Source organism: Corythoichthys intestinalis, chromosome 10 (assembly GCF_030265065.1).
Source record: "Corythoichthys intestinalis isolate RoL2023-P3 chromosome 10, ASM3026506v1, whole genome shotgun sequence".
NCBI classification, from domain to species: Eukaryota; Metazoa; Chordata; class Actinopteri; order Syngnathiformes; family Syngnathidae; genus Corythoichthys; species Corythoichthys intestinalis.
The window spans coordinates 10,630,578-10,656,046 of NC_080404.1; the positions used below are offsets into that span (position 1 = coordinate 10,630,578).

Below are 25,469 nucleotides of genomic sequence, written 5' to 3' on the forward strand. Positions count from 1 at the left end.
CCTCGTCTCCCTCCCGCTGCTGCAAAAGCGAGGGAGAACTTCCGCGTCGTCTGTCCTAGTTCTATGGGCTCAAAGTCATGGCTCGTGCTTGCATTTCGAATTAGGACACGGTTAAACATTTTCCTTTTGAGGGGGAAGTCGGGGTTTGGGGTCGGGGGCGCACGGACTTTCTTTAGCATGATCTTGCTCACATATACAATGCTGCTGCTAACAGCCAACGCGGCATGCCTGCTGTCACGAAAATAAAAATAAATCGAAAGTTTAATTTCTAATTATGGAACGGCCAACACATCATATTAACCTCTCGCTCTGTTGTATTTTTGTTTTTTATTATTAAGATGATCGTTTTGAATTTTTGCACTGGTATTAATAAATAAAATAATCCGGTCAGCTCCCTGTCGTCCCCGCATCTCAGATCGTCAAATGCTGACGAGAAATAATTGTTTGCTTTATGATTTCGCCTTTCTACTCTCATTAGTCTGTTAAGAAAAATGTAGACATATTGCGACATCTCCCGTGTCCGCGCGCTTTGTTTTTGGGGCGCTTGAGTAGCACATGATGGACGGATTGACATAATTTGTCAAACCAACCGACACCCTCTGACACGAAAAAAAAAAAAAAAAAAAACACTCGGAAAAAATTGACATGTATATACAGTTTCATTGCAAATCAGTATTATGGTGATCATACTAAATATTATTTTTTTTTCTGTGCACATATGAGGTACATATCGCTGCCATGAAGCCTCCATATAGTGACAGTTCTCTGCCCGCTTCACTGCCGTCACGCGACCGCAGCTCAGGTTTTGCTTGCATCGTAGCTACGCGTGTTTTAAATTACTGTAAATTTGATAGTATATCGTCATAGGCACAGTCCCGAGTCTGTTGAGAAAAGTAGAACACTAAACCATGCTCGCTAGATTTGTGTGGTGTTTTTGTCTTTTTGAGCAGCATTTGATAGGCTCCACGTTAACAAATATGTGACAAAGTCGTTTCCTTTCATTTTATGACTCGTTCACCGCATAGTCATTACTGGAAAGTCAAGTTAGCAGCAAGCTAGGTCAGGAACCGGAGGACCGAATCACTGAACGGGAAGTGACAAAACTCAGTCTTTCCCCCCTGCCTGCACGCTGGCTGCTTATTGGCCACACGTGGAAATGAGTGACATACGCCATGATTCTGTTTCCGCTCCCTCCCCTGCCCGCGATGAGGCTGGCGTCTGATTGGTCGTGTGCGATGTCAGAAGACGCTGCCGCTTGCTCAACGCCCTCCCACGCAGCGAACAAGCGCCACCAACTTCATAGAACGAATCAGTGCAGATGGTGATTAGTTCGGTCTCGTTCACCCAAACAATTCGTTCAAAAAGAACGAATCGTTCGCGACCGATACAACACTAATTTGTTGGACGTACATGTTTTCGGTGGAATTCAGCAAAGAAGAACATTCAAGTGCCGACTCCACTTGAAGTGCTATTTTGATGGCGTCAGCGAGTGACAGATCGTCAGATTCCATTAAGAGTTTTTCTCTCGTTTTTTCACATGATGTGCCTTCAATCATTTGATCTCGTATCATTTGATCCTGCAGCGCGCCGTAGTCACAGTGACTAGCAAGGCCGCGGAGGTCTGCAACGAAGGACTGAATTGACTCGCCCGGTCGCTGATGGCGCTTCCGCAGTTTGTATCTGCGCATCAGAACTCTCTGTTTCCCCGTGAAGTGAGCCGTCAGTAACAACACAGCCGCGTCGAACGTCGTAGCGGACCCAAGCGCTTCCAAAATGCGCTGTCCTTCGATGCCGAGGCAGTGGATGAGAAGAGCCAATTTGCGCCTATCCGGCATCTGCTCGTCGGTGAACCCCATTGCAACAACGTAGGCATTGAAACCTGTTAGCCATCGGCCCCACGGCACGACGGGCTCTCCCGGTACCGGCAGGAACGGGTCCGGTGGAGGAAGGTTAAAGCCAGCCATCTTCGTCGCCAAATTGTTGTGTTACGGTAAGAGCACAGATGGACACAAGCTTGGCTTTCTGAACACTCCTTTACTTCCGTATCCACACACGCTAACAACACACTAACTCCACCCACATATCCCACAATCCCATGGTATTAAACTGTCTATATATATACAGCATATATATATATATCTTACAGACACAACAATCTCATCACATAATAAAATTAGTAAAAGAGTATCAGAACAAATAAAGATTATCTGCACGATCAAAATAGTTGAATCAATTTCTGAATGAAGGTACCTCTTTTTTTTTTTTTTTTTTTTTTTTTTTTTTAAACTATAAAGCGCACCTTCAGTGAATCACACATTGAATGAGTTTACTCAGATTTAGCATTGGAAAAAATACATATAAGACATTTTTTTCCTATTTTTCCCCCCAAAGTATAATTTAAAAAAATACTTATCTAATATTTTAATAAATGTTTTTTAAGCACTTCAAATGTAATAATTATGTTAAGTTTAAACATGTTACTGTCCCACCGAATTATTTTTAAACAAGAATAAAGTAGTAGGAAATTGCTTTGCTTTGTTAAATGCTCCATAGTGAGTCTACTCAAATCCTCTCATGCTGCTCACTTACACACATTGAGTTGTCACAGCAACTGCTTAACAAATTAAACGATGATTGACACATTTTTGTTCAATGTATTTGTTCAGATCCGTTAAAAAAGGCTTGTCTTTATTAAATGCTTCATTGAGTGTCCCTTCAAATCCACTCCAGCTGCTCACTTACACACAATGAGTTGCCACAGCAACTGTTTAACAAGTTAAATAATGATTGACGCATGCGGCGCTTTTGAAGTCTGTGACTCTGGCAAGCTCAAACACAAACATCTGTCACATTGTAAACTTCAATAAGCAACTCCAGTGACGTGCCTCACGAACAAAGAGCAGGGAGAGGGAGGGAGGGAGCGAGAGTGAGACTATGTGTTCGGTTCAGGACAGCTCATCTGTTTATATATATTTTTTTTAATTGAAAAAAAATCCACGATGGATTGAGCGAAGTTTGAAGCGCAATGTAGCGAGGGCTCACTGTATTTTCATAAATGAAAATCTTGCCAGAACAAGATCCGCCACCTCGAATGGGGGGAAAGAAGGAGAGGAGTCATTAATGGCTTTCTCCACTTTATTGTGGCAACAATAAGAAAACAATAAACTAAATAACAGCGGACTGCCGCCATGTTCGACGGCGAACTTTTGCTTCTCGCCCGTCTCCCCCTCGCTTCCTACTACTCACAGCTCTCCAGTCCCAGCGTCTCTTAAAGGGACCGTGCATAGTGTCTTGTTTTGAGCTTTTTGTTGACTGAGGTATCGAACGCACGACGTGCTGACAACTTTGATTCATAATTAACAGATGGATCTAAAACAACGAACAGAACTTGTGGCTCTCGGCAGGCTTTGCCTCTCTATCTCACTCCCGCATCACGTGACCAAAACAACAGTAACGTTGCGTGCATTTCAGGGTGCCTCGGAAAACATTATAACAGAATATTAGAAACATAGTTAAGGACATGACACTATAAAATAAAATAACAATATGCATAAATTCATTTACGGAACAAATCCCAAGAATTGCATGTTGTTTATAAAACTTTAACGTCATTTGAAAGAGTCAGAGATTTGTTGATGCATTGAAAAAAAAAAAAAAAAAAAAAGCAACACAAAAACTTGAAATTTGCGGCATTTGGGGAGCAAGCAGCCAGGATCAAATGGTATTTCAACATGCCAAAAATACAGTTGCATTTACTGTCTTTTTTCAAAAAGAAGGAAGATGGTTCAAAACGAGTCAGAAAAGCACAAAAAAAAAGAAAGAAAAGTCCCACAGCGTGGCAAGTGGGAATTTGCGTGTTGTTTTTGGCACCATTTTCTGCGTATGTTCCGGGACTTGTGACCGTCTCGTCATCCCACCCATATGTAGTTTGCATTCCGGCACCTTATGATTTACAAATTAAGCACTAGGCAACACAAGGCGCATTATGCGTCCATTTGCTGCATTTGACATTTGTTCTTCTTCATCTTTTAACAAAGTAATTATTGTTTTATCTCTAATTTATTTACTTTTTATTCATGGGTTTGATGAATGAATGATGAATTTGTGTCTTGAGCACTTTACTGGAGCAGTAAAATACAGTTATGCAATACATTAATACAACCAGAATTCATATGTTGTCTAAGGAATACCTACTAGATTAAAAAGGTACGCTGTGAATTTTTTGGGAAAAAAATATAATTTTCTAAGTGCGCAGAAAAATACAATATTCTATATTGTCCTGTTCTATCCCAACACTATATGGATGCATGAGCAACATTTCTGTGAAGGTAGATTATTAATAATTCTGAAGGAAGTCACTGAAAATATACATGAATGTTTCATGGAATCCGCTAAGCCACTCCGACATCCGTTGCACTTCGTTTCCTGGTTGTTCAGAGAGCAACTGTATCAATTTAAGTGCACTTGAGAGCACAGCAGAAAATATTACACTAAGGGAACAAAATCTTGTTTTCTTTTCTTCTGACCTTTAAGCTACGCTACCTAAGCCTCTTTGGTTGGCCGTCCTTTAAAACCATAAGAGTTCTTGCTTTGACATGGAGTAATCATCCCTGAGGGTTTGAAAAATGAAATGTGATTACTTGAATGCTGAAAAGGAACAGGTACTGCTCTTTGACCACTGCTAATAGTTTGTCGGCTGGAATCAACAAGTTCCTTGAGCTACTGTATTTCCCAAGGTAACCCATATGATTTTCCTTTGAAATGGGGTCATCGGCAATGACAAAGATGCTAATTTTCCGAATCAAGAGAAGTACCGGTAAAAGAAGTTTTAAAATCACTTTGAACCAGTGTTGTTTTTGGCAGCCATTTTAATTTTTCGTCTTAGTCTTTTGGATCAAAATACAGTGGTACCTCTACTTACGAATTTAATTTGTTCCAGGACCTGGGTTGTAAGTCGAAATGGTCGTAGGTTGATCGGGATTTCCCCAAAAGAATACATTATAATTTAAAAGAGATGCATCGTTCCCTGTGTTAAAAGTACACGTGAGCATAAACAATTGAACTGTTTCCCAATGTCTATGTCAGAACCAGTGTTGTTTTCGTCAGCGATGACAATAATGAAAATATTTCGTCAACGAACATTTTTTTAATGACGATGACATCACAATGATGCCCTAAAACGTGTCTTGGGAGAGTAAAACATAACGAGATGGATGCCAATTGTTGTCTGACGACATGAGAAGATTCCCCATAGTTCCCGTTATAAATTCACAATTTGTGTTACTTTTTTTTTTGTATGCGTAGTTAGAACGCATTTAGCAGTGTTTAGTCGTGTCACTCATGTGACCTGCTGGGCCCCTCACACATGCTTTAGCGTGTGCCCATTCCAGGCTCCTTTTGTGAAACGTTCTGCTTGGTAAGTTTTGTTTTCTTATCTTGGCTATGCCATTGTAAGTTACACCATGTTGCTTTAGCCTTTACAGGTCTGTGCTGAGTGGTCTTCACACACTAAACTGGCTTGTGGCGTTAGCATAGCCTTCGCGTTAGCATTAGCATTTAACGCAGTGACTGTGTCTTCTTAAACTCTTGGAAAGCATTTAACATACAGTTCGTAGCGTCCAGGTGAGTTAAATTTATTGCAAATGATGTGCTGTTTTTCTGCTGAGTGTGTATTATCATCATGAAAATGGTGATATCCTTGCAGACTCTACAGTTATCGTTAGTTAGTTCGAAATTGTTATAAACCTTTTATTTATTTATTCATGGACTAGAACTTTTGATGAAAACATTTTGAGAATTGTAGACTAAAATTAGGAGAAAATTTTAGGAGAATAAGGAGAACAGTTTTCGTTGACTAAAACTAGACGGAGACGAACACATTTTGAAATGACGAAAATATGACGAAGACTAAGAATTATTTTCGTCCAAAAGACTAAGATGAAATCAAAATGGCTGCTAAAAACAAAACTGGTCAGAACGCAGCAGGTTTCACCATAACCCATTTGGGACAATATCAGACATTTTGATGTTGTGGAATATGAGAGTGATAAAAGATGGTAAGGAAGGTGTTAATTAGATATTAACGCTGAAGACTTGGTGGTTTTCGATTTGAATTCGATTAATTCATTGCACAGCCCGAAACCTAGGCTAAACCACACATAAATACTGCAGGTACAATAACAAATAGCATAGTGGCGGTCATGTTTTGCATGCTGTTCCTGAACAAACTGACGAGACCGTGAGAAAGGTGTGTTAGTTTTTAACTTTCACTTTTCATGTTCTGTTGTTGTTAGTGTCGGGTACGACAGACTGTTGTGTGGGACAAGTTCTGAAATATATGATTAAAAACCTGGCAAAGCTGGCGACTTCCTTGCTGATATTACGATATTAATTGTCACCTGAACTTCTAAAGACTGGCGAAAGTAGGTCGGAGCAGGACCGTCCAGATCGTAGACATATTCCATCATTTCCATCTTAATTTCAATGGTAAGCATCACCTTTTACATTTTTTCACCACCTGTACTAACCCTCTTGGGACCCATGTTGATGTCTCTAAAGAAACTCCGCCGTGCTACTGTCTTGCGGGAAAACATTGAAATTGCAACGGTGTTCTAAATCCTCATATTTCAAGCATGTCGTCACGTGTCGAGACAAATGACGAGTCAAATTTTATGTCGATGTCGAAAGGATCATACCACTGTACTTAATAGTCTCAGTCATTTTTTAGCCATTTCAAAATGTTTTTGTCTCCGTCTAGTTTTAGTCGACGAAATCTCACACGAATTTTGTCCAGTTTTAGTCGACAGTTACTCAAAATGCTTTCGTCTGTAAAATTTTTAAAAGTTTTAGTTCGAAAAAAATAACATTTCTAGCATTTCTAACATTTTCGAATGAACATAGAAGAGTACATACAGTATTGTTGCGTCTACGAGGACAACACCAACTGATAATACACACTCATTAGGAAAAGCAGTACATTATTTTCAATTGAACTATAATAATAAATTACATATATATGGCGGAAAACACTCAGGTGACTTCAAGTTCCGCTCCGAGACCCCCAATTTGGCCAAATTTCAAAATTGTCCGATATGCATGTGTGATACATCATTGGAAAGCTTAAATTCTCAATTTTCTGGGGGAAGAAAAGTTTTGAACAGGAGGGCATTTTTTAAGTATAATATATTTTTTTAAACAGCAAAACCGTATCTGGAGGTGAGAGCACCCTATAGCAAAATTACAGACGCCATGACTTTAACGATATATTATCGCGTACTGACCTTGTTTCGATCCAAAAACTCCATGTAGCATGTATCACTGAGTGTCAAGACACAGCTGTGAATGGCCACAGCTGAATTTTTGGGGGATTTTATGTTTGAAACATGGTAATATAACAAGGGTCGCGATGTAGAAATCGCAGACATCAAGGAGTGGTTGAGATGTTCTTTTTCATATATCAACCTTTTTAAATGTTTTTTTCTTTGTTTGGATCGATTATTTATCATCTAACATATCGGAAAAAATGCAACAAAAACAAAAAAATACACTTAAGCGATTGTTATGAGGTTAATATCCGTGACTTTTTTACAGACGCCATTTTTTATTGTGACGTAATTTGTTTAAAAGTTTACAATATGCAAGTGAATCATTTTTTATAGTCTTTTTTTTTTAAACGAAATGTTAGACATCAATTAGTGATTCTAAGCTAAAAATGACAGACATTTTGAATAATAGATATATTTAATTACCTTTGTTTTATGGCTGGGTTGAAACAAAAGCGGTTGCACGACGTCTGTAAACGGGGGTTTTCAGGGTAAAATTGGCAAATTAAAAATAGTTCGGGGGCCTAATGCGCCATGAATCTGCTATGGCAGCATATAGACATATTGTTCTATCAAACACAACAGTTATTTTGGCTTAAAATACAGCAGTTTCTTTTAAAGAGGAGTGCCAGAGCAAAAACTGCTTTTTCAGTCTTGTCTGTGTTTTCCGCCATATATAATCCATCTAGAAGCCATGAACTGTATGTGTGTTCTAGACTTGCTGATCCAGAAAAGCCAAGTGGCTTTGCTTTAGACTGGCCAGTGTTTTAAGAGGATGCTCACCATTCTGAAGCTAATGCTCACATGAACGCAAATGCTACGCTAACGCTACGATCTACATTTAGCGTCTGATGATCACTCAGCACAGACCTTTTAAGACTAAAGCAACATTGCATATTCTCTCTTGCCAAGATAAGAAAACAAATCTTAACGTGTTATCAAACAAGCAAGATGGAGCTTGAAATCAGTGGCACGGGAAGTGGGGTGCTGGAGCACCCCCTGGTGTTGGAGGGAAAAGTGTTTTGATATTCTTGTTTTTTGTTAAAAGTGAATTAATAAAAGATATTGAAACAGTAGTGTATTTAACTTTGAGGATTAAGTTTTTTGTTGTTGTTAATAACACTACCTGACACCTTGCACGCTAACGGGTCACGTTGAATAAGGCGCTATTGGAACAGAAAAATAAAAGGCGTTAACATGGCACAAAAACAATGTAGCGATGTTTTTTTTTTTTTTTTTTTTTTTTTGCAAAAACAGCAAAAATTTCTAAAAGTCAATTCGAGGTTGAAAATGAAGATGATAGTGGTTTGGTGTTTTCAAGTATGTAAGACATGCTTGCATTGTAGTCATATTATTGTTTGTTGTTGCTGTTGAGCTGCCGCCGTGCAGAGCTCTGTTGGATATTCCAGTGCAGTTTATTTGAGTGTTGTGAAAAGGGGGGTGTTAAACTGAGGCTTATTGGCCCTTGTAGTTTTCAGATGTGTTTGTGTGTCATTGTGCGTCTAGCCGCGGGAGCTTTTATTTCTATTACAAAAACTCCAACACACACTGTAGGTGAAATAGAACGCTATTTTTGTAGTAGCCTAGTAGGAGTGTGTAAACTTTCCATTAGGCATGTGTACTTCCATTATGCACGCCTTGTATGGAGCTAATGTGTGAACATGACAAATTTGGACCGAAATGGCTGTTTTGGATGGGAAAAACTAAAAAAGATCCTCAGCACCCCCTGCTGTGAGTGACTTCCAGTGCTCCTGCTAGAGCAGTACTTCTCAAATAGTGGGGCGCGCCCCCCTGGGGGGGCGCAGAGCGATGCCAGGGGGGGCGCATGTGACCTCGGGGAACATGCATTTTTTGTTTTTTTGCCGTACTGGAATAAAGTGTACTTGCACATCCACTCAGTAGGTGGTAGTGGCGCTCTAATTTTCAGAGTGCGCGCAGTATTTTTGAACTAAGGAAGAGCACTCAGCACACAGAAAACAGATATGAAGAGCAGTCTGCCACCGCCGTTTTCGAAAGCCGTTTTCCGACCGGACTCACTCACGCAGCGACCCACTGTCTTGTCCGGTTCTCACGTCGCCACCCGAGAAGTGCCATTTTCGGCTTGGGATCGGCACGACGACCGCCCTCACCTACGGTTCTACCTCGGCCGCCGAGAATGCGCTTTTTTCGTGCCGTTTGCCTTTTAGCTTTGACTTTTAATATAGTGGGTGATGAGGAAAGACCACTGTTTACTGTGTCTAAAAATAATTATAGCGGACAGCCAGAAGCCAAATCAATTAAGACGCCACTTAAAGACATTAGACCCCAATCTCATTGATAAGCCGCTTGATTGTTTTTCAGTGAAAACGTGCCGAATATTGCCAACAATTGTCCTGCTTTGTCAGTGTTATATCAGTAATCCACTGAGCATTGTTAGCATGCTCATTGAAAAATAACTCCACACCATTGCAAAGGAGGTAAATACTGTGAGCCGCAAAAATAAAAGCTGTCCTGTCCAAGGACACTTTTTTTTCCTTTTATTCAGTTTTGTTTTTTCGGTCAAATTTTTTGGCATATTGTCCTCATGAGTGAATGTTTCTAATCAATTTTAATTTGTTATTATTTACTGATTTTATTACATTTTATTTTTCTGTATGGTCAAAAATGTACCTTGAGTGTATTTTTTACAGTTTGGATGTGACTTTTTTTTAAATTCAGGCAAATTGATGCACGTCAAGTCTTCTCTGTTACAAACAAAACAATGTTAATAAAGTTATACTTTATTATAAGTTGATCTATGTTACTTTTTCTCTTTATTAGAAAAAAAAAGGAAACAATGTTAGGCAGATGCGTATTTATAATAGTAATTTTATAGACAAATGATACTATTTACAGTGGCGGCAGAGAGTTTGGGGGGGCGCGAAACATTTACGTCTTCCTTGGGGGGGCGTGACAGAAAATAATTGAGAAGCACTGTGCTAGAGAGACATACTAAACTCCGGTGAGGAGGGAGAGACCAATACATCTCACATGAGTGACATGCCCCGAATATTGCCACGATGCAAGCTGACGTACTCCACGTACAATATGAAAATGTCACGCATTTTGAACATATGACAGAAGCGATGTCGCATTTTCGTCTCGTAGTCGTCTCGTCAGACGAAAACTGGCATATGTCTCGTTATGTTCTAGTCTCTCAAGCCACGTTTTTAGTTCATCATCATCAAGAAAAAATTGTTCGTGGACGAAATATTTTCGTTATTGTTATTGTTGAAGAAAACAACACTGCTTGGAACAGTTGAAAAACTTGAAGATATTAAACATGAAGAACTGCTGGGCTCATTTATTACTCTAATACATATTAGGAAATAGGAGATGGTTCTGTGGCCTTGAGATAAGCATACAACAAAACCCTTGGGAGTGATCAGCTGTGATTGTGCTGATCTTATCGAATGTTGGCAGGATTTAAATGTCAGGCGTAGGCTTGGTGCTGTGCTGGATGGTTGAATTGCTGTTTCTGCCATGTGGGTGCTGGAGCATTTCTATGATATGCCAAGCACCATGCTGCTCTTTAGTTCAGTCATGCAAAACCCTCACTTGTGAGAACAAGAGCTGACTCCTTCTTCATTGGCTGACTTTTTAAAAGATCCACAAAATAAACAGCTCTTAAGCAAATGAATTGTAATAAAAAAAAATCGAACTTTCCACTTTTATAGAGCAAAACTGTTACAAAAAGTTGCTTTAGGTAAATACGATCTGATTAACTTAAAAGTCCTTTGAAATATTCAGCAAATCAGCTGTGAGTTTTCCTTTGATTATCCAACTTTATTGCTGGAGGAAGCGCACATTTCGACATCATCAGCACAATTTAGTTCCATTAATCCCTTTACTTAACAACAGGCACTCATTCGACCAACTGCTCAAGGCTTCCATTCACCAACTGTTTGCAGATGAGTCCCTGAATAAAGCCGCAAAATCTACACTGCTCTGATGTGAGTGCTGTTTTAGGAGCATAATTTTCAAATGAGAAGAGGGCCTTGTTTTAGATGCTTATTCATATGAAGGTTGTATTCTTGAGGACAAAACAGGCAAATATATAACGAATTTAAAAAAAACAATCATGCATCTCAAATTGTTCACACAAAACATGTCCTGTAAACACTAAAAAAAAAAACAGTTGGCAAGCGTCATCGTCATTGTCTCCCACTTTTCCAAATCGGGGTTGCGGGGGCAGGAGCCTTGGCTAAGTAGCCCAGACAACACTCTCCCCAGCCACTTCCACCAGCTTGTCTGGGAGAATCCCAAGGCGTTCCCAGGCCAGCTGAGAGATATAATCCCTCCAGCGTGTCCTGGGTTGGCCCCGGGGTGTCCTCCCAGTTGGACGTGCCTGAAACACCTTCCGAGGGAGGCATCCAGGGAGCATCCTAACCAGATGTCCGAACTGCTTCGACTGGCTCCTCTTGACATGAAGGAGCAGCAGCTCTACTCTGAGTCCCTCTCGGATGACCGAGCTCATCACCCTATCTTTAAGACTGAGCCCGGCCACTATGCAAAGGAAACTAATTTCAGATGCTTGTATCCGCGATCTTGTTCTTTCGATCATTACCCAAAGTTGATGGCCATAGGTGACGGTAGGAAGGCAAGGCAAATCTATTTGTATAGCACAATTGAAAACAAAGCAATTCAAAGTGCTTTACATCACATGAAGATCCACAAACAGATTTGTAAATTTGTAAAAATCGCATTAACTCAAAATGAAAATTAAAAATGATTGAAATCGGAAATAGAAATAAAACAACAATAAAAAAAGGAATAAAAAGCAAATAACTTGAAATTTAAAATACAGTGGTACCTCGACATACGATTGCTTCGACACACGATCTTTTCGGCGTAAAATTTGCTGATTTATGTCAGCGCCGGAGTTTGTTTTGCCGCAAGACGGATGCACGGCAGATTTTGTTGTGAGAGAAATCAAAATGGGTTCCAAGAATGTTAGTGCCGGTGGTGGAAAAAGGTGAGGCTTACCTTTATAATGAAGATGGAAATGATTGAAAAATATGAGCGTGGTGTGCGCGTCTGGGAACTGGCTCGACAATACAGGCGTAGAAGATCTATGATCTCAACGGTCCTCCGACGACCTCTGTTCGCCACTCTTTATAAGTTAAGGTGACAATTATTATTTTTGTAACATCTCCAAAAAAATCGCCAGCGTCGTCAGGTTTTTAATTATTTATTTCAGAACTTGTGCAACACAACATGCCTAATGTCCGTTGCAGCCGAACATGAAAAGTAAGAAGGTATTATTATTACTATAATTATCTTGTTATTCCGATTTTTATTCATAATTCATGTGTTTTGCTCTTTGTAATTGCTATTTGCAATAGTACCAGCAGTATTTATTAAGTATTTAGTGTATGTTGTTAGGCTGTGGAACAAATTGATGGAATTATACCAATAATGCATTCTTATGGGAAAATCCTGCTCGACATAAGACCATTTCGACTTACAGACAAGGTCCTGGAACGAATTAACTTTATATGTAGAGGTACCACTGTATATAGACAGTTATGAATATGCTGTAGTAAACAACAGCGTTTTTAGCCCTGATTTAAGGGAGCTCACAGTTTGAGCAGACCTTCAGGTACCTTGTTTTAGAGGTGAGGAGCATAGTAACGAAATGCTGCTTCAACCTGCTTGGTTCTTGTTCTTAGAACATACAGCACACCCGTTGCAGACGACCTTCGGGGTCTACAGGCTTCATAGGGGTCAAACAAATCGAGCATGTATTTTGGTCCAAGGCCGTTAAGTGTTTTATAGATAAGCAGTAGTATTTTATAGTCTATCCTTTGACTCACTGGAAGCCAGTGTAACGATTTCATAACCGTGTAATATGTTCTAGTTTGCTTGTATTTGTAAGGACTCTGGCAGGAACATTTTGTAGTAGCTGCAGCTTGCTGACTGATTAAAAAAAAAAAAAAAATACTCGATAATTATGCCAAATTTCTGACTGGATTTGTAGCTGTAAGTGACATTGTGCCAAGGTGCATGCTGATCTTTGACCTTTCCTTTTTTGGCAAAAAATGATCACCTCCACCTCCCACATTTAGCTGGAGAAAATTCTGGCACATCCATTCATTGATTTGATGAATACATTTACTCAGGGAGACTAAGGGACTATAATCATGCAAGGACACAGAGATGTAGAGTTGTGTATCATCTGCATAGGTGTGATAGGAGATGTCATCTGAGCTAGAGTAAGCGTATACTAGTAGATGTCCGGGAATGGCCTCTTGAGGTACCCCAGATGTGAATTTGGTTCGTTCCGAAACATGGTTTCCGATTTACACAAAGAAATCCCTATCATGTAAATAAGATGTGAACCACTAAAGAACAGTGTCAGTGATCCCGACCCACTGTTCCAATCTGCTGAGTAGCATGTTGTGATCAACCGTGTTGAAGGCAGCACTGAGATCCAATAGTAGCAGAACAGATGATTTGCCTGGGTCGTTATTCCAATGAATATAATTTAGGACTTTGATAAGCACGGTCTCAGTGCTGTGTTGTGGCCGAAATCCAGACTGAAATGAGTTAAAAAGATTGGTTTGCATCATAAAAGCCTGGATCTATTAAAAAACAATCCTCTTGATAATTTTCCCCAGGAATGGCAGATTTGATATTGGCCTATAGAAAGTAGATTGGCTGGTAAATCAAGAGCTTTGCCTTCTGGCTCAGATCCCTCTTCACCACGATAGACCCGTTGAGCACCCACAACGCTGCGGACGCCTCCCCAATAGCGTACCGCACGAAAGCTATTTTTAGACTGTATGTCGCCATCTCAACCGGGAAGTGGGTCAACATAGACCCGCCCTCACATACAATTAATGCTATTACTGTTTGTTTTTCTGCCGGTGATCTTTCAAAAATGAACATGCTGAGTAAATACTACTGCCATGGAACTTGTAGAAAAGACTCTAGAGATTACGACATATAAAGGATGTTTTCTTCATACGTTTCCTAAAGCCAAAAACTTGAAGGAAAAAAGGTGATGAATGGACCAACTTGTGCGGACGTCAAAAGACCAGTTTAACGCCAGCAAGGTGAAGCTTTTCACCTTCATATGCAAAAAAAAAATTGTTGGGGGCCATGGTCCTACAGAGAACAAAGAGATAAGCCATTTTTACTTATTTTTTAGCATGGTGTTTTGCCATGCTGCTTTTGTCTGACAATGAATGGGGATGGGGAAAAAAACAAAAACAAAAACAAAAAAAACCCCTTGAAATCACTACGCAATCTGATTGTCAAAAATTGTTATTCGATATTTTCTGCGTCCTATGGTATACTGGGGGCGGGACTCAATAAGCTTCGGCTTCTCCCGTCTGCCTTTTTCTTTTCGGGTTGAATTAATTGCAAACACATATAAATGCTGTATGTTTGTTTTGATTTGTCATGCCAGAAGGGAAAATAAATAAAGAAAGAAAGAGCCACCGGAAAAAAAAAAAAAAATGGTATCTGACTGCCACTGTTGTTACCTTTTCTGTTGTAAAAAAACAACTTTAGTAAGGGGGAAGGGTAAATCAATTATTGAATTAAGATTTGTTATTAATGAAAAAATTAAAATTGTTCGTTGGCTGTAACTGTAGCATTTGCAATCGCTTCTAAAAAAATAGCAATGTAAATTACCCCCAAGAATGGTCAGAGATATAGGACAACCAGGGGATATAATATATAAGAAAGACAGGGTATATGTTGGTAAAGGATAAATTGTTGAAACAGGAGAATGTCATTGTCAGTGGTCTAAGGCAATGCACACAAGAAAAAGGTGTCGATAAAAAAGCTACCGCTCGATCAAGTCAGCTCTTTTTCCTGCCTTTTTCAGCCCTCGACACTCAAGCCATCTCTTTAACTGAAAATTTCTAAGTTCTTCCACATCATTACCAGTGAATTTAGTACCAGGGACATCATCTTCGAACACAATTGGTAGGTTTAGCTCAGTAAACATCTCGTTCATACACTATTTCCATGCATTTACTATTAGGGACAAACGGGAAGTATACCCGCTTAGTAACAATTGCTAACGTCATGAATATTAAAAAGCAAAAGGGATGTTTTGCTTGCAGTACACTATAGGCAAGTGTATTACACAATTTTTGTCTTCTGATTGTTGTTATTTCAACCTGTTTATTCTCAACGACTTACCTTCATCACAGAGTAGGCCTCGTTTTCCATAAGGGCAAAGACATATTGCCTCGAGTGGTGACTTTGGAATGCACGTAGCTCCGTGACTGCAGGGGTTGCGGTCACAAGTCATAAACTGGCACAGCTGGCCTGTGTAAAGCGGGGGACACTCGCAGAACCAGTCCTCTGCATCACTAAATGGTTCAGACACACAGGGACACATCATTAGACCAAGAGGTGAAACTACGTGGGGAAATGTATGTGATGAATGGGATTGACTAAAACGGTTGCATTTGTTAACTAGGAATCGTACACTACATACATTTAGATTAATTAAAGCAGAGCATTAGTGCAGATGGTAGACCATATTCCTCCACTACAATGGAGGAATCTTCGTCTGCATATTAAACAAATAATTAAAGACAAAGGACAGCTGAACAATTATATACACTGCAAACTTATAACGTCTTCATAAGTTTATTTTTCTTAAGTCTAGTCAAATAATTTTACCCATCTTGTTTTGAGTTTTAAAGACTAGTAACAGATTAATGTGTAAGATTATTCTAGTTAAATATTGCTATTTGTTTTTATTAAGCCCATGCATCTAAAAGTTGGTAATTTTTCACTTAAATCAAAAACAAAATTGCTTTCAAATAATGTTTTGAAATTTATCTATTTTTAAATTAAGAACATTTCTGGAACATTTACCCCAATCCCTCTTAAAATAAGAAATACATAAAAATATAGCTTGCACAAATCCCTTTTATTGACTTAGTTCATCTCAAACCTCCGAACAGAATTGATTTTTTATAAATGTTAAAACAAGTAACAAATAAGACATAGTAATCTTAAAAAACTAGTGTTTTTGTCACAGCGTGGGGGGCAAGGAGGACCCGGTTGCAGGGAAAACACGGGAGGCAGGGCAGGGTTGTGGTGAACTCAAAATGTTTTCATTATCATGAGAACCCCCCCCCCCCCCCCCACACACACACACACACACACACAAGAACCTCAAACAAAAGCTGTGGGGATCCAAAAACACAATGACAAAAAAAAAAAAAAAAATCACGGCAATAACAAAAGCCTAGCGGAAGATAAGGAACACATGGGCTTTGACGTAAGAATGGATGGACAAACACTCAACAAAAACAGACAGCACATGGGGAATTTAATACAGACATGGGGTAACGAGACATTAAGACTCAGGTGGTTGATGCAAGAGGCAGTGAATTGGTCAAGACACAAGGAGCAGGCAACAATAAGTGTCAATGGGTAATCATGATGACCGGACACACTCGGGTAAAACTCACCACAAGGCATGACAGTTTCAAGTTTATTTCATTCTCATTTAATTGAGTTGTTCTGTGGCTTAGAATAAGTTATTTAAGCTTTTTTAAGGTTTGATTTAAGTCAGGCACTGTTCGGGAGTGGACAGTGCCTAACTCAAATGCAGACCGGACGCGCTCAAAATCTGAAATTTAGTGGTCGACGTGTGACTCTGCGACACTAAACAGTAGTGATGTGCCCTACTGTGCCGAGGCGCCGAGGCGTGTGCCAAGTAAACCGGAAAAAATCTGCAAAGCGCGCATCGAGGCATGTGTTGATTACGCTTGTGGCCACATCCGAAGCCTCGGAAGGCACGTTGCTACGTCCGAAGCCTCACGAGACGGGCTTTCTATACGTCATCGCCAACACATAGTTTCGCCGGTGATTCGAAATGAAATGGCGCACCGAGACGACAATGAGCTGACAGGTGACACTGACACACCCAACTCGCATCTTCAAACCTAAATTCAATCGGATTCGTTTTGCAATGGATGCACTGTCCAACATCGAAAAAGAAGAGAACATCCCCTGTCTGGGATCATTTTGAGCAGTTCTCTCCTAAAAAGGTACAAATAAATGACCAGTGTGAATATATAATTGTAAATTATTGTGACAACACAGTGTATCCCTCGTTTTAATGTCTTTCTTCTACTTGCTGATTTTTCAAAAGGTGACGTGCAAACTTTGTTCTAAAGAACTTGGGTACCAAGAGAACACTTCATCTATGTTGAGGCATTGTACCCCGGCCTCATCCGTCCCTTGCGAAAGACTATTTTCAAAAGCAGGAGAAATTCTATCAAAAAAAAAAAAAAAAAAAAGAAACCGTTTCAAGCCAAAAACTTTGGAAATTAGGAAAGTTTTCCTCAATAAAAATGAATGAAAGGTGTGCCTTGTTCCTTGTTTATGTGTCAATGTCTAATATAAAGCAATCATTCTTTCAAATAGAGCCTAGATCTTGAGCTCGGGTCGGGCCCAAAATGTCACTCATTTACGTTCGGGTCGGGTCGGGCCGGACTTCTTCTCTCGCTAACTTTTTTCTTTTTAGAATAAATGTATATTTGTATATGGATGTTAAACTAAGGAATACTTGTTATAAAAATAAATAAATTGGATAAAACAGAGAAAGGGCGCTTTGGTAATCCAAAACATGAGCCGCATGCAGAGCCAGTGCATTATTTGCGCACATGAAGGCTCTGCATGGGGCTCTCCGTGAGTCTGCAACTCTGCATCCTGATATTTCCTTTTCGAATTTCAAATTTCGATATGAATATGATATTAGTCAACATCTTTATTATCATTTGTTTCGAGGGCCGTACCTCTTCGTGCAAAGCAGGACTTCGTGGTGTTCTTTAAAATGTTCTTATTTTGTTTCAGTGCTCCTTAAGGCAGGTTGTTCTTTTGTTTGTTCTGATGCGAGTCATTAAAATAAAGAATGTTATTTAAAAGTATTTTAGTTTATTTTTGTATATGCTGCCGTTCCTCTCCTTGTCAGAGAGGTGCGTCCATGAGAGCACAATATCCCACACAGAAATATATTTAACAAACCTATCCAGCGTTATTTCGTTGTGTACATGCATTTATTATTATCATAAAAATATGTAGACTATTTAAACATTAAGAAAAATTGCATTCTTTTCTGCCAACTTGAAGAAATTAAAATAAATGTCTGTTGCTGCATTTTACCAAGGAAATGACGCATGAACTATCCACCTGATAGAGCAGACACACAAATATGAAAGATATAAATGTTTATTGAATATGCATTTTACAGTCTTGTTCAACTGGGAGAATTTGTTATAAAAGACAGGCTTTAATTTGTTATCATTATGCACATAGGTGTTGTCACAAATGTGATCACACAAAATGCAGCCATTTTCCAAGCAGTGCTCTGTCCAGGTCTGAGTGATGCATTGCATCCCTGCATTTCCTTCTTCTGGGTCCTCACAAATAAAAAATAAAATTTCGGCTTTTTTTCGGGCTCGGGTATACAAATTAAAAAAATACAATTTCGGGTTTTTTCGGGCTCGGACCTGACAGTTAAGGTAATTGCTCGGGCCGGGTCAGGCTGGATTTCTTAGGCCCAATCTAGGCTCTACTTTCAAGTAACACACGCACATTCATTCACATAACAACTACCTGCCCTTTTGACCCCATCAAATCCATGGTATCATTTTAACCACTCTGTCTGTCATGACATTTATTTTCCACATGAAGGCACAATAGAACAAATGAAGCCTCACGATGCTCGGCCCAGGAGCGAACCAGTTTGATGGAAAGCCTCACTGCTTCATGAGGCTTCAGTTTGCCATCACTGCTAAACAGTGGAACACGCAGGAGTCAGGACACAGCATCTTGGCGGACAGCAAATTGTAATGGTAAGTGCTTTATTCAATGTCATAATCATGTTTTGAAGTCACTGCTTGACTGTTAAACAAGTTATTCAATCGAGCGTTAGTAAAATGACTGGTGTATTCAAGTGAACTGCGTTGTCTACAAGTTAAGTAATAAATTTATTTCAGAGCAACATAAGGAGGGAGAAAGCATTTACTCCATATTGCTGTAAATGTTTCAGTGTTGGAATACTGTTAGGGTCCCTGCTCCCAGAGCCCCACTCTTCCTCCTTGTGTTTGTGTATGTGTATCACTGCCTTGATTGCAGGATTTGACAGATGGGTGAGCCTGGGACCAGGTGCTGGTGATCATCATCAGCAGCTTACTTTACCCTTTAACACCTACGCCTATTTTGGCTGAATTTGCATGCCTTTGATATTGCCTTTATATTTCAAAGAAAAAACTGTTTGCATTGGCCAAGTTGGGTCTCTTTTTTCAGGATACCTTCAACTTCATGTCCAAACTGTTGTTTTCTTCGCTGACCAACTTTAATCCACATTTTGGACCCAAAAAGACAAAAAAATCCCCAAATCTTTTTTCAAAATTTGTAATGTTGAAGTCCCACTGACAACCAAACATGCTCGACCAACCATTTTGAAGCATGATAATATTTATTTAACTTGCTAGGATAACCATTCAATAGGAAAAAAAAAAAGATTGAATAGTTTTATGTTTGACAATTCAACACAAACAGCAGCTATGGTCATAGGCGTTTTTCGCCTTTATACTTTGGTCAAAACATCTTATATACAGTGCAAAATAGTGAGAAAAAAAATTGTATATACATTATCCAACACAAAAAGGTTTTGGAGGATATATCTTTGTGAAGTTAGGTGTTGTACCCATCACCTTATCAAAGGTATACATGTACATGCAATCGAGCTTCTCGAACACACATCTATATAAAAATTGAAAAGATTCATAGTGAAGAAAAAATAATAAACATTGAAAAAAAAGTATTTTCAAAAATATTGACAAGTAGTTCAGTTCAATTTCATTTTTTCCAAGCATGCGACCCAATCATTTTTTTTTTTTTTTTGCGCACTCAATAAAGTTTGTTTTTGAACATGTCACTGAGCTGCGTCACATACAACGTCACACAGCCTACTCATCCGTCGTTTGCGCGCTGCTGTCACTTCTACTCACCGAGACGCCGACTAATCCGAGGAAAACAATGACAAATACAGCTCACCCTATTCCTTGAGTTAACTAAATTTAGCGCAAGCTAATGCATTATTTCATTTTCGATTCATTCTGCACGCTTCAAAATCGCTCGCTCAATTCAACCGGCCGTTGCTTGCTTCGCGTGTCTCCTTTCCCTTAGTTGGCGCCTTGCTCGTCAATTTATTAAAAATGTTCACATTAGGTTCGTCCTTCTTGACATCATAACGGCTCTTGGGATATGTAGTCTTTTGTGCTGCTTTCGGTTTTGAAAAAAGGACAAGAAATGATGGAAATATGGATATAGACACATGGTCCATGCAGCGTTTCGATACATATTTATGAGTGCAATAAAACTATAAAACTCAAATGACATTATCTCCCGTTTTACTTGGTCGATTGACTTCAAATAAAAACTGGTGTGGACATCAACTTCCGTACTTTCAAACGAGAGCAACCAGGGGCACGTGGGTGACGTAATTACAGCGTTACAAGGCTTCAAAGATGATATGCTTAAACGTGTCGCATCCGACACGTTCGGTGTTAAAGGGTTAAACTTGCCCTTGGCCTCACATCATCGTCAGATCAACAACTCAACTACACGAGTTTGCGACTCCAGCTTTCAGCTATCATAGAATCTTGCAATCCTGATACCGAGCTCATTTTTGTTTTTTTCCTCCTAGGTCCTGTACTGCTTGCCTGCCTGAACGCCTGCCTGCCCGTTCACCTGTACTATCACCAAACTGCCCACCGGATTCTCCAGACACTATCTGCCACTCCCTCTAACCGTCATTGAACCCTTGTTACCATTGCAAGTTAGCCTCCCGTCTCTGCGCTTCGGTCCCCTGTTACACTAAAACCTTAACAAATACAATATGTTGTTTATAGGCTAAAACTCTGTCCTCTTTAATGTGCAGTTGCTTGTTCTAATTAAAGTTTTTTGTGAAAAACAATGTAATGTTATGGTGCATTAATATGCTAGCATTAATAAATGGCATGAAAAAGGGGAGTTTTCATTATTGTTTATATTCCAAATTAAATGTAGATATTAAAAACACATTACAGTATGATACATTGAACAAAATGGACCCCAAATTTATTACATTAAATTATAATTATTATATTATAATTTATTATAATTATTATATTATATTAAATTTATAAATTTATTACTGAAAACGGTTTTAATACAAATTTGGCCCAGCGCTGTCACGGATTGGGTAACATGTCTGCCATATCTGGGCCATACGATAACATGGTTTCTCTTACTTTGGACCAGTTCAGGCCCAAAACTGATTGCTGATCCGGCAGCTGAATCTATAATGATTTTGGCTCATTGTTCAAAAAGACACTGAGGCGGATCTGTTTTATGAGATTGGGCCGAAACTTGCAGTACATCTGGCTCATTTTCACTCCAGTTACATTTTGCTATCTGGGATGTATTGTAAACAATCACATACTTTGTCAAATCACGGTGGCTTGTAGTTGCTGTGGTAGAATGTGAATGTGACCATTAAAAATCTAACTAACTAAACGAACTAACCCAAACCGGTGAGTGAAAACAATTGTTCTGGTTGTCTAAGTCAGAAAATGCACAAACACATATGAATCTCCCTTCTTCAGTTCTTGCTTGGCAATAAGACAAACCAACATTTGACGTTGTGGCAGAAAAGATGTGTACTCAGGGTTAGTCACAGATAGAGTAGGCACTGGTGAGTTTCAGTCCCATAAATTAATCATGTGTTTGGTGCAGTAGCTCTGCAGGGTGTGCTTTTTGCTTCTTGAGAAACTGGCTGCCAGAAATGAAATATTTACATTCTGTCGCCTGCAAAGTGCATTGTTGAACACGACTGTGTTCTGCAACAAAGAAAGGAGTATTAATGACCTGCTAATGCCGTCTGTAAGGTACATTCATACGCAGCTCTGTATCGTCTCCACCATTTGTGACAGTTTTGAAAATGTCACATATGAATATTGTCGGAGGAATAAAGTTTGCTTGAGTAAACGAGCGCATTCATTGTAATGATAATCTGACAATCACTGTGAATCAATTAACATTACTGTTGCATGCCATGAGAAATGCCCTTGGAAATTCTGTAACGCTACATAATGCATGAGGACTGGGAAGCAAGCCACAGGTAGGATCTTGCGATTGGTGGAGTATTGAGTCCTGAAGGCTATATAGAGCATAATGATTGGGCCCGCCGACTAACACATGCTTGGACATCCTCCTGGCCCTACGTATTCTGCCGAGGTCCCTCATATTTCTCACATCATGTCAATGCATTCTGCAGATGAATCTTTGACACAATGAAGCTAATTTAGAGTATGTTTGTGACCACAGCCACTTGGATGAAGATCCCCTGCCGATCCACCAAAGATGGGTGAGTATTACAAAGCTGACTGGGTTTCAACAGCATAGTGGCTGCTGATATATATATTTTTTCTTTAAAAAAGAAATGGCATTCATGCACTGTATAATATGATAAGTTGACTTTACCTAAAAAGAAATGCGAACATGCTGCCTTAGAAAATGTAATTTATGTTACTTACATTAATTAGTAGCGATTTACTTAATTGTTTCAAGTATTAAGGACTCAATTTAACCTTAATAATTGGATTATAGTAAAATGTTTGAGTTACTCAAATGAACTTGAATGAATTAGATTACAGTAATTAATTTATTGTGAGTTTATTTATGACTTTTATTGTTGTAACACTTGCTTTTTTTGACATGTGGCATTAGGTCAAACTTGGCAGGCTGGGTGTGGCAGACCTGGGAGTGCACCTGGAGCTCATAAGCAGGGGTGAAAGTGGACCAGAACGGTCAGGAACGCAGTTCCCGTATAAGATTCAGGGCAGGAACGCAGTTCCGGTATAAGATTCAGGGCCGGTTCAGAACATCTTGGATGTCAATGTGCACTTTATATTTGTTCATTTATGTTAGGCTACTTATTCATTTCCTTATAATTCAAAAAAGTCAATGTTTGCGCGATCTTCAAAATATATTCCATTTCATTCTGCATAACATAAGTCATTTGTATTTTTCTGAATGTATGTTACTTATATGTTTATTATTATTAAAAAAAAAAAAAAAAAAAAAAAAAGAAAGAAAGCAAAAGTAAGTGTTTACATTCACTCCAATTTTAATATGCATCATATGTTCTTAAGTAGTTAAAATTGAGATTTGGCATTTTGTATGTGAGGAAATGAGGGAAAATAAAAATTAGGATATAGAGCTTGGGGTTATTGCTGTTTTTGTTAACTTTTATTTTGCAAATCATTGAAAAAATACAATTTTGAATGAAAATCAGTTTTTGTATGTGTTATAGAAATAACTGTGCCAAAACAGTTTTCTTTGCATTTCAGTAGTTTTAGGAGGTTTAAACCCCCCCAATAAATAAATAAATAAACACAATTTCTGGCTCCGTTGCGACCTTCACGTCGGGGAGTTCCTGCAAGAAATTCAAGCCACTTTCCCCCCTGCTCATAAGCAATCACCACTGTTTTTAAGAAGCGGCTTAGCAGCAAGCGGATGCCAGATGATTCTGCCTGTCACCATTGCTACATCAGCCAACTCAGCCTGTAGTTTTTGACTTTTGTTTTCAAACCTTTGACTAATTCAGTTTTTGCCTTTCGGACGCTCACCCAGCTACGTAAGCCTCCTGTTTGGATGAAGCCTGCTGCCACAGCCATTTACTGATTCATCACACCCACCAAACACCCAACACCTCATCTTTGTTTAATAAATATCACTGCATTCTCCAGGAGAAAACTAAAGGAATTTGACAAGAGTGTCCCACAACCCCACAAAGACAAAGCCACACTCTCTAGTGGCTTGGCAGTGAATTACAGAGCAACACGATCCCTTGACGCAGAACTTCGAATGCTCAATGGTGACGTACGGTATACGCAGTCACTCCGCCGTCAACGGAACGCAGAAGCGTAAATTAAGCCTTATATAGTATAACCAGAGCTATCTTCAACATCTTCACTTACTACAGATCGATTTGGTAAGAAAATATTATGGCGAGCTACGTGGAAAAGAATGAGAGAGACTGGCTTTTGTTTTTAACACTTGCTGTTCTTGTGCCCCATTCACTGCACGACCCCAAGAAACAACACACTTTAATGAACAGAATACACGTGACATAACAACAGCAATAACTACTCTCAGTCGTGGTTGCCCCAATTATCCATCATCCACTGCGACGGAACAGTTATACTGAATATATAACAGTCACTACAATAGTTTATATAGTATTTTATAAACTGTACGGCATTGTGACAGTTTATAAAAGAGTAAAATATTTACTTACCATATCGATGTAAAGTAAGTGAAGTTGCTTAAAGGGATCTACGGATAGAAAGACTTTTAGCTCTTAAAAGATAAACGTTATTTTGAGTTAAAATAATTTGATATTAAAACTCCTCTTGATGTTTTCGTTTTTATACAGTTTGTAAAATAAGTTTAACTAGCAGGTCGCCATAGTTGTTGTCGTCGCAGGGCAGTGACGTCACTGGGTTACGCTGCCGGGCTTCCAGAGTATGACTCTAGCGACATTAGCATGTCATCTGTTAGACCCTTTCAATTTGAACCTGAGAGAAACATTAATGAGCATGACAGAACTATCGATATTTCACAAAATGAGCAGCAAAAGCAAAATGAACAGGACAATCGAAATGAGAAGAGACGGGAGTATGACAAAACCGGTGTTCTGCCAAAATGTGTTACACCGGCGAAACATCCCACAAGAGGCGAATTTGACACCCAAAGTATTACCGTGCGCTTTCAGCTTGTTTTGTTTAGATGCACACAGACAGAACATACTAAAGATGCCCTAAGAAAATACTTAAACATAGTAATATCAAATAAGGGTGGTTTAAATACGCTACGTGACTGATGTGGTTGACAGACCAACAATCTGCTTTAAAGCTACCACAAGAAAACACAATGCTTAAAAGTATGAGAGGGAAACACATGCAAAAAGTACTTTGAGGCAATGAAAAGGTAATAAAACACTCAATAAAAACACAAATAGTAAGTACTCGACGCTTATAACTGATAAGCATTTGCTGGACGTCTCGCTACGTAGAAGGAATTGCAGAACACCGG

At 39.2% G+C, this 25,469-nt stretch overlaps 1 protein-coding gene and 1 long non-coding RNA gene across 2 annotated transcripts in view; one reads left to right on the forward strand and one right to left on the reverse strand.

Annotated features, from left to right (window-relative positions):
- The window catches only part of eys (eyes shut homolog), a 522,745-nt gene that overhangs the window by 29,130 nt on the left and 468,146 nt on the right, over positions 1-25,469 (reverse strand). Inside the window, exon 44 of the mRNA XM_057847548.1 lies at positions 15,498-15,670. Within this exon, the coding sequence (XP_057703531.1) occupies positions 15,498-15,670 (173 nt within the window). The remainder of the gene's footprint in view (positions 1-15,497; positions 15,671-25,469) is intronic.
- On the forward strand, positions 906-21,346 carry LOC130922645 (uncharacterized). The gene is made up of 3 exons (XR_009064556.1): positions 906-1,990; positions 19,017-19,177; positions 21,037-21,346. It is a non-coding gene; the product is annotated as an uncharacterized LOC130922645 (long non-coding RNA).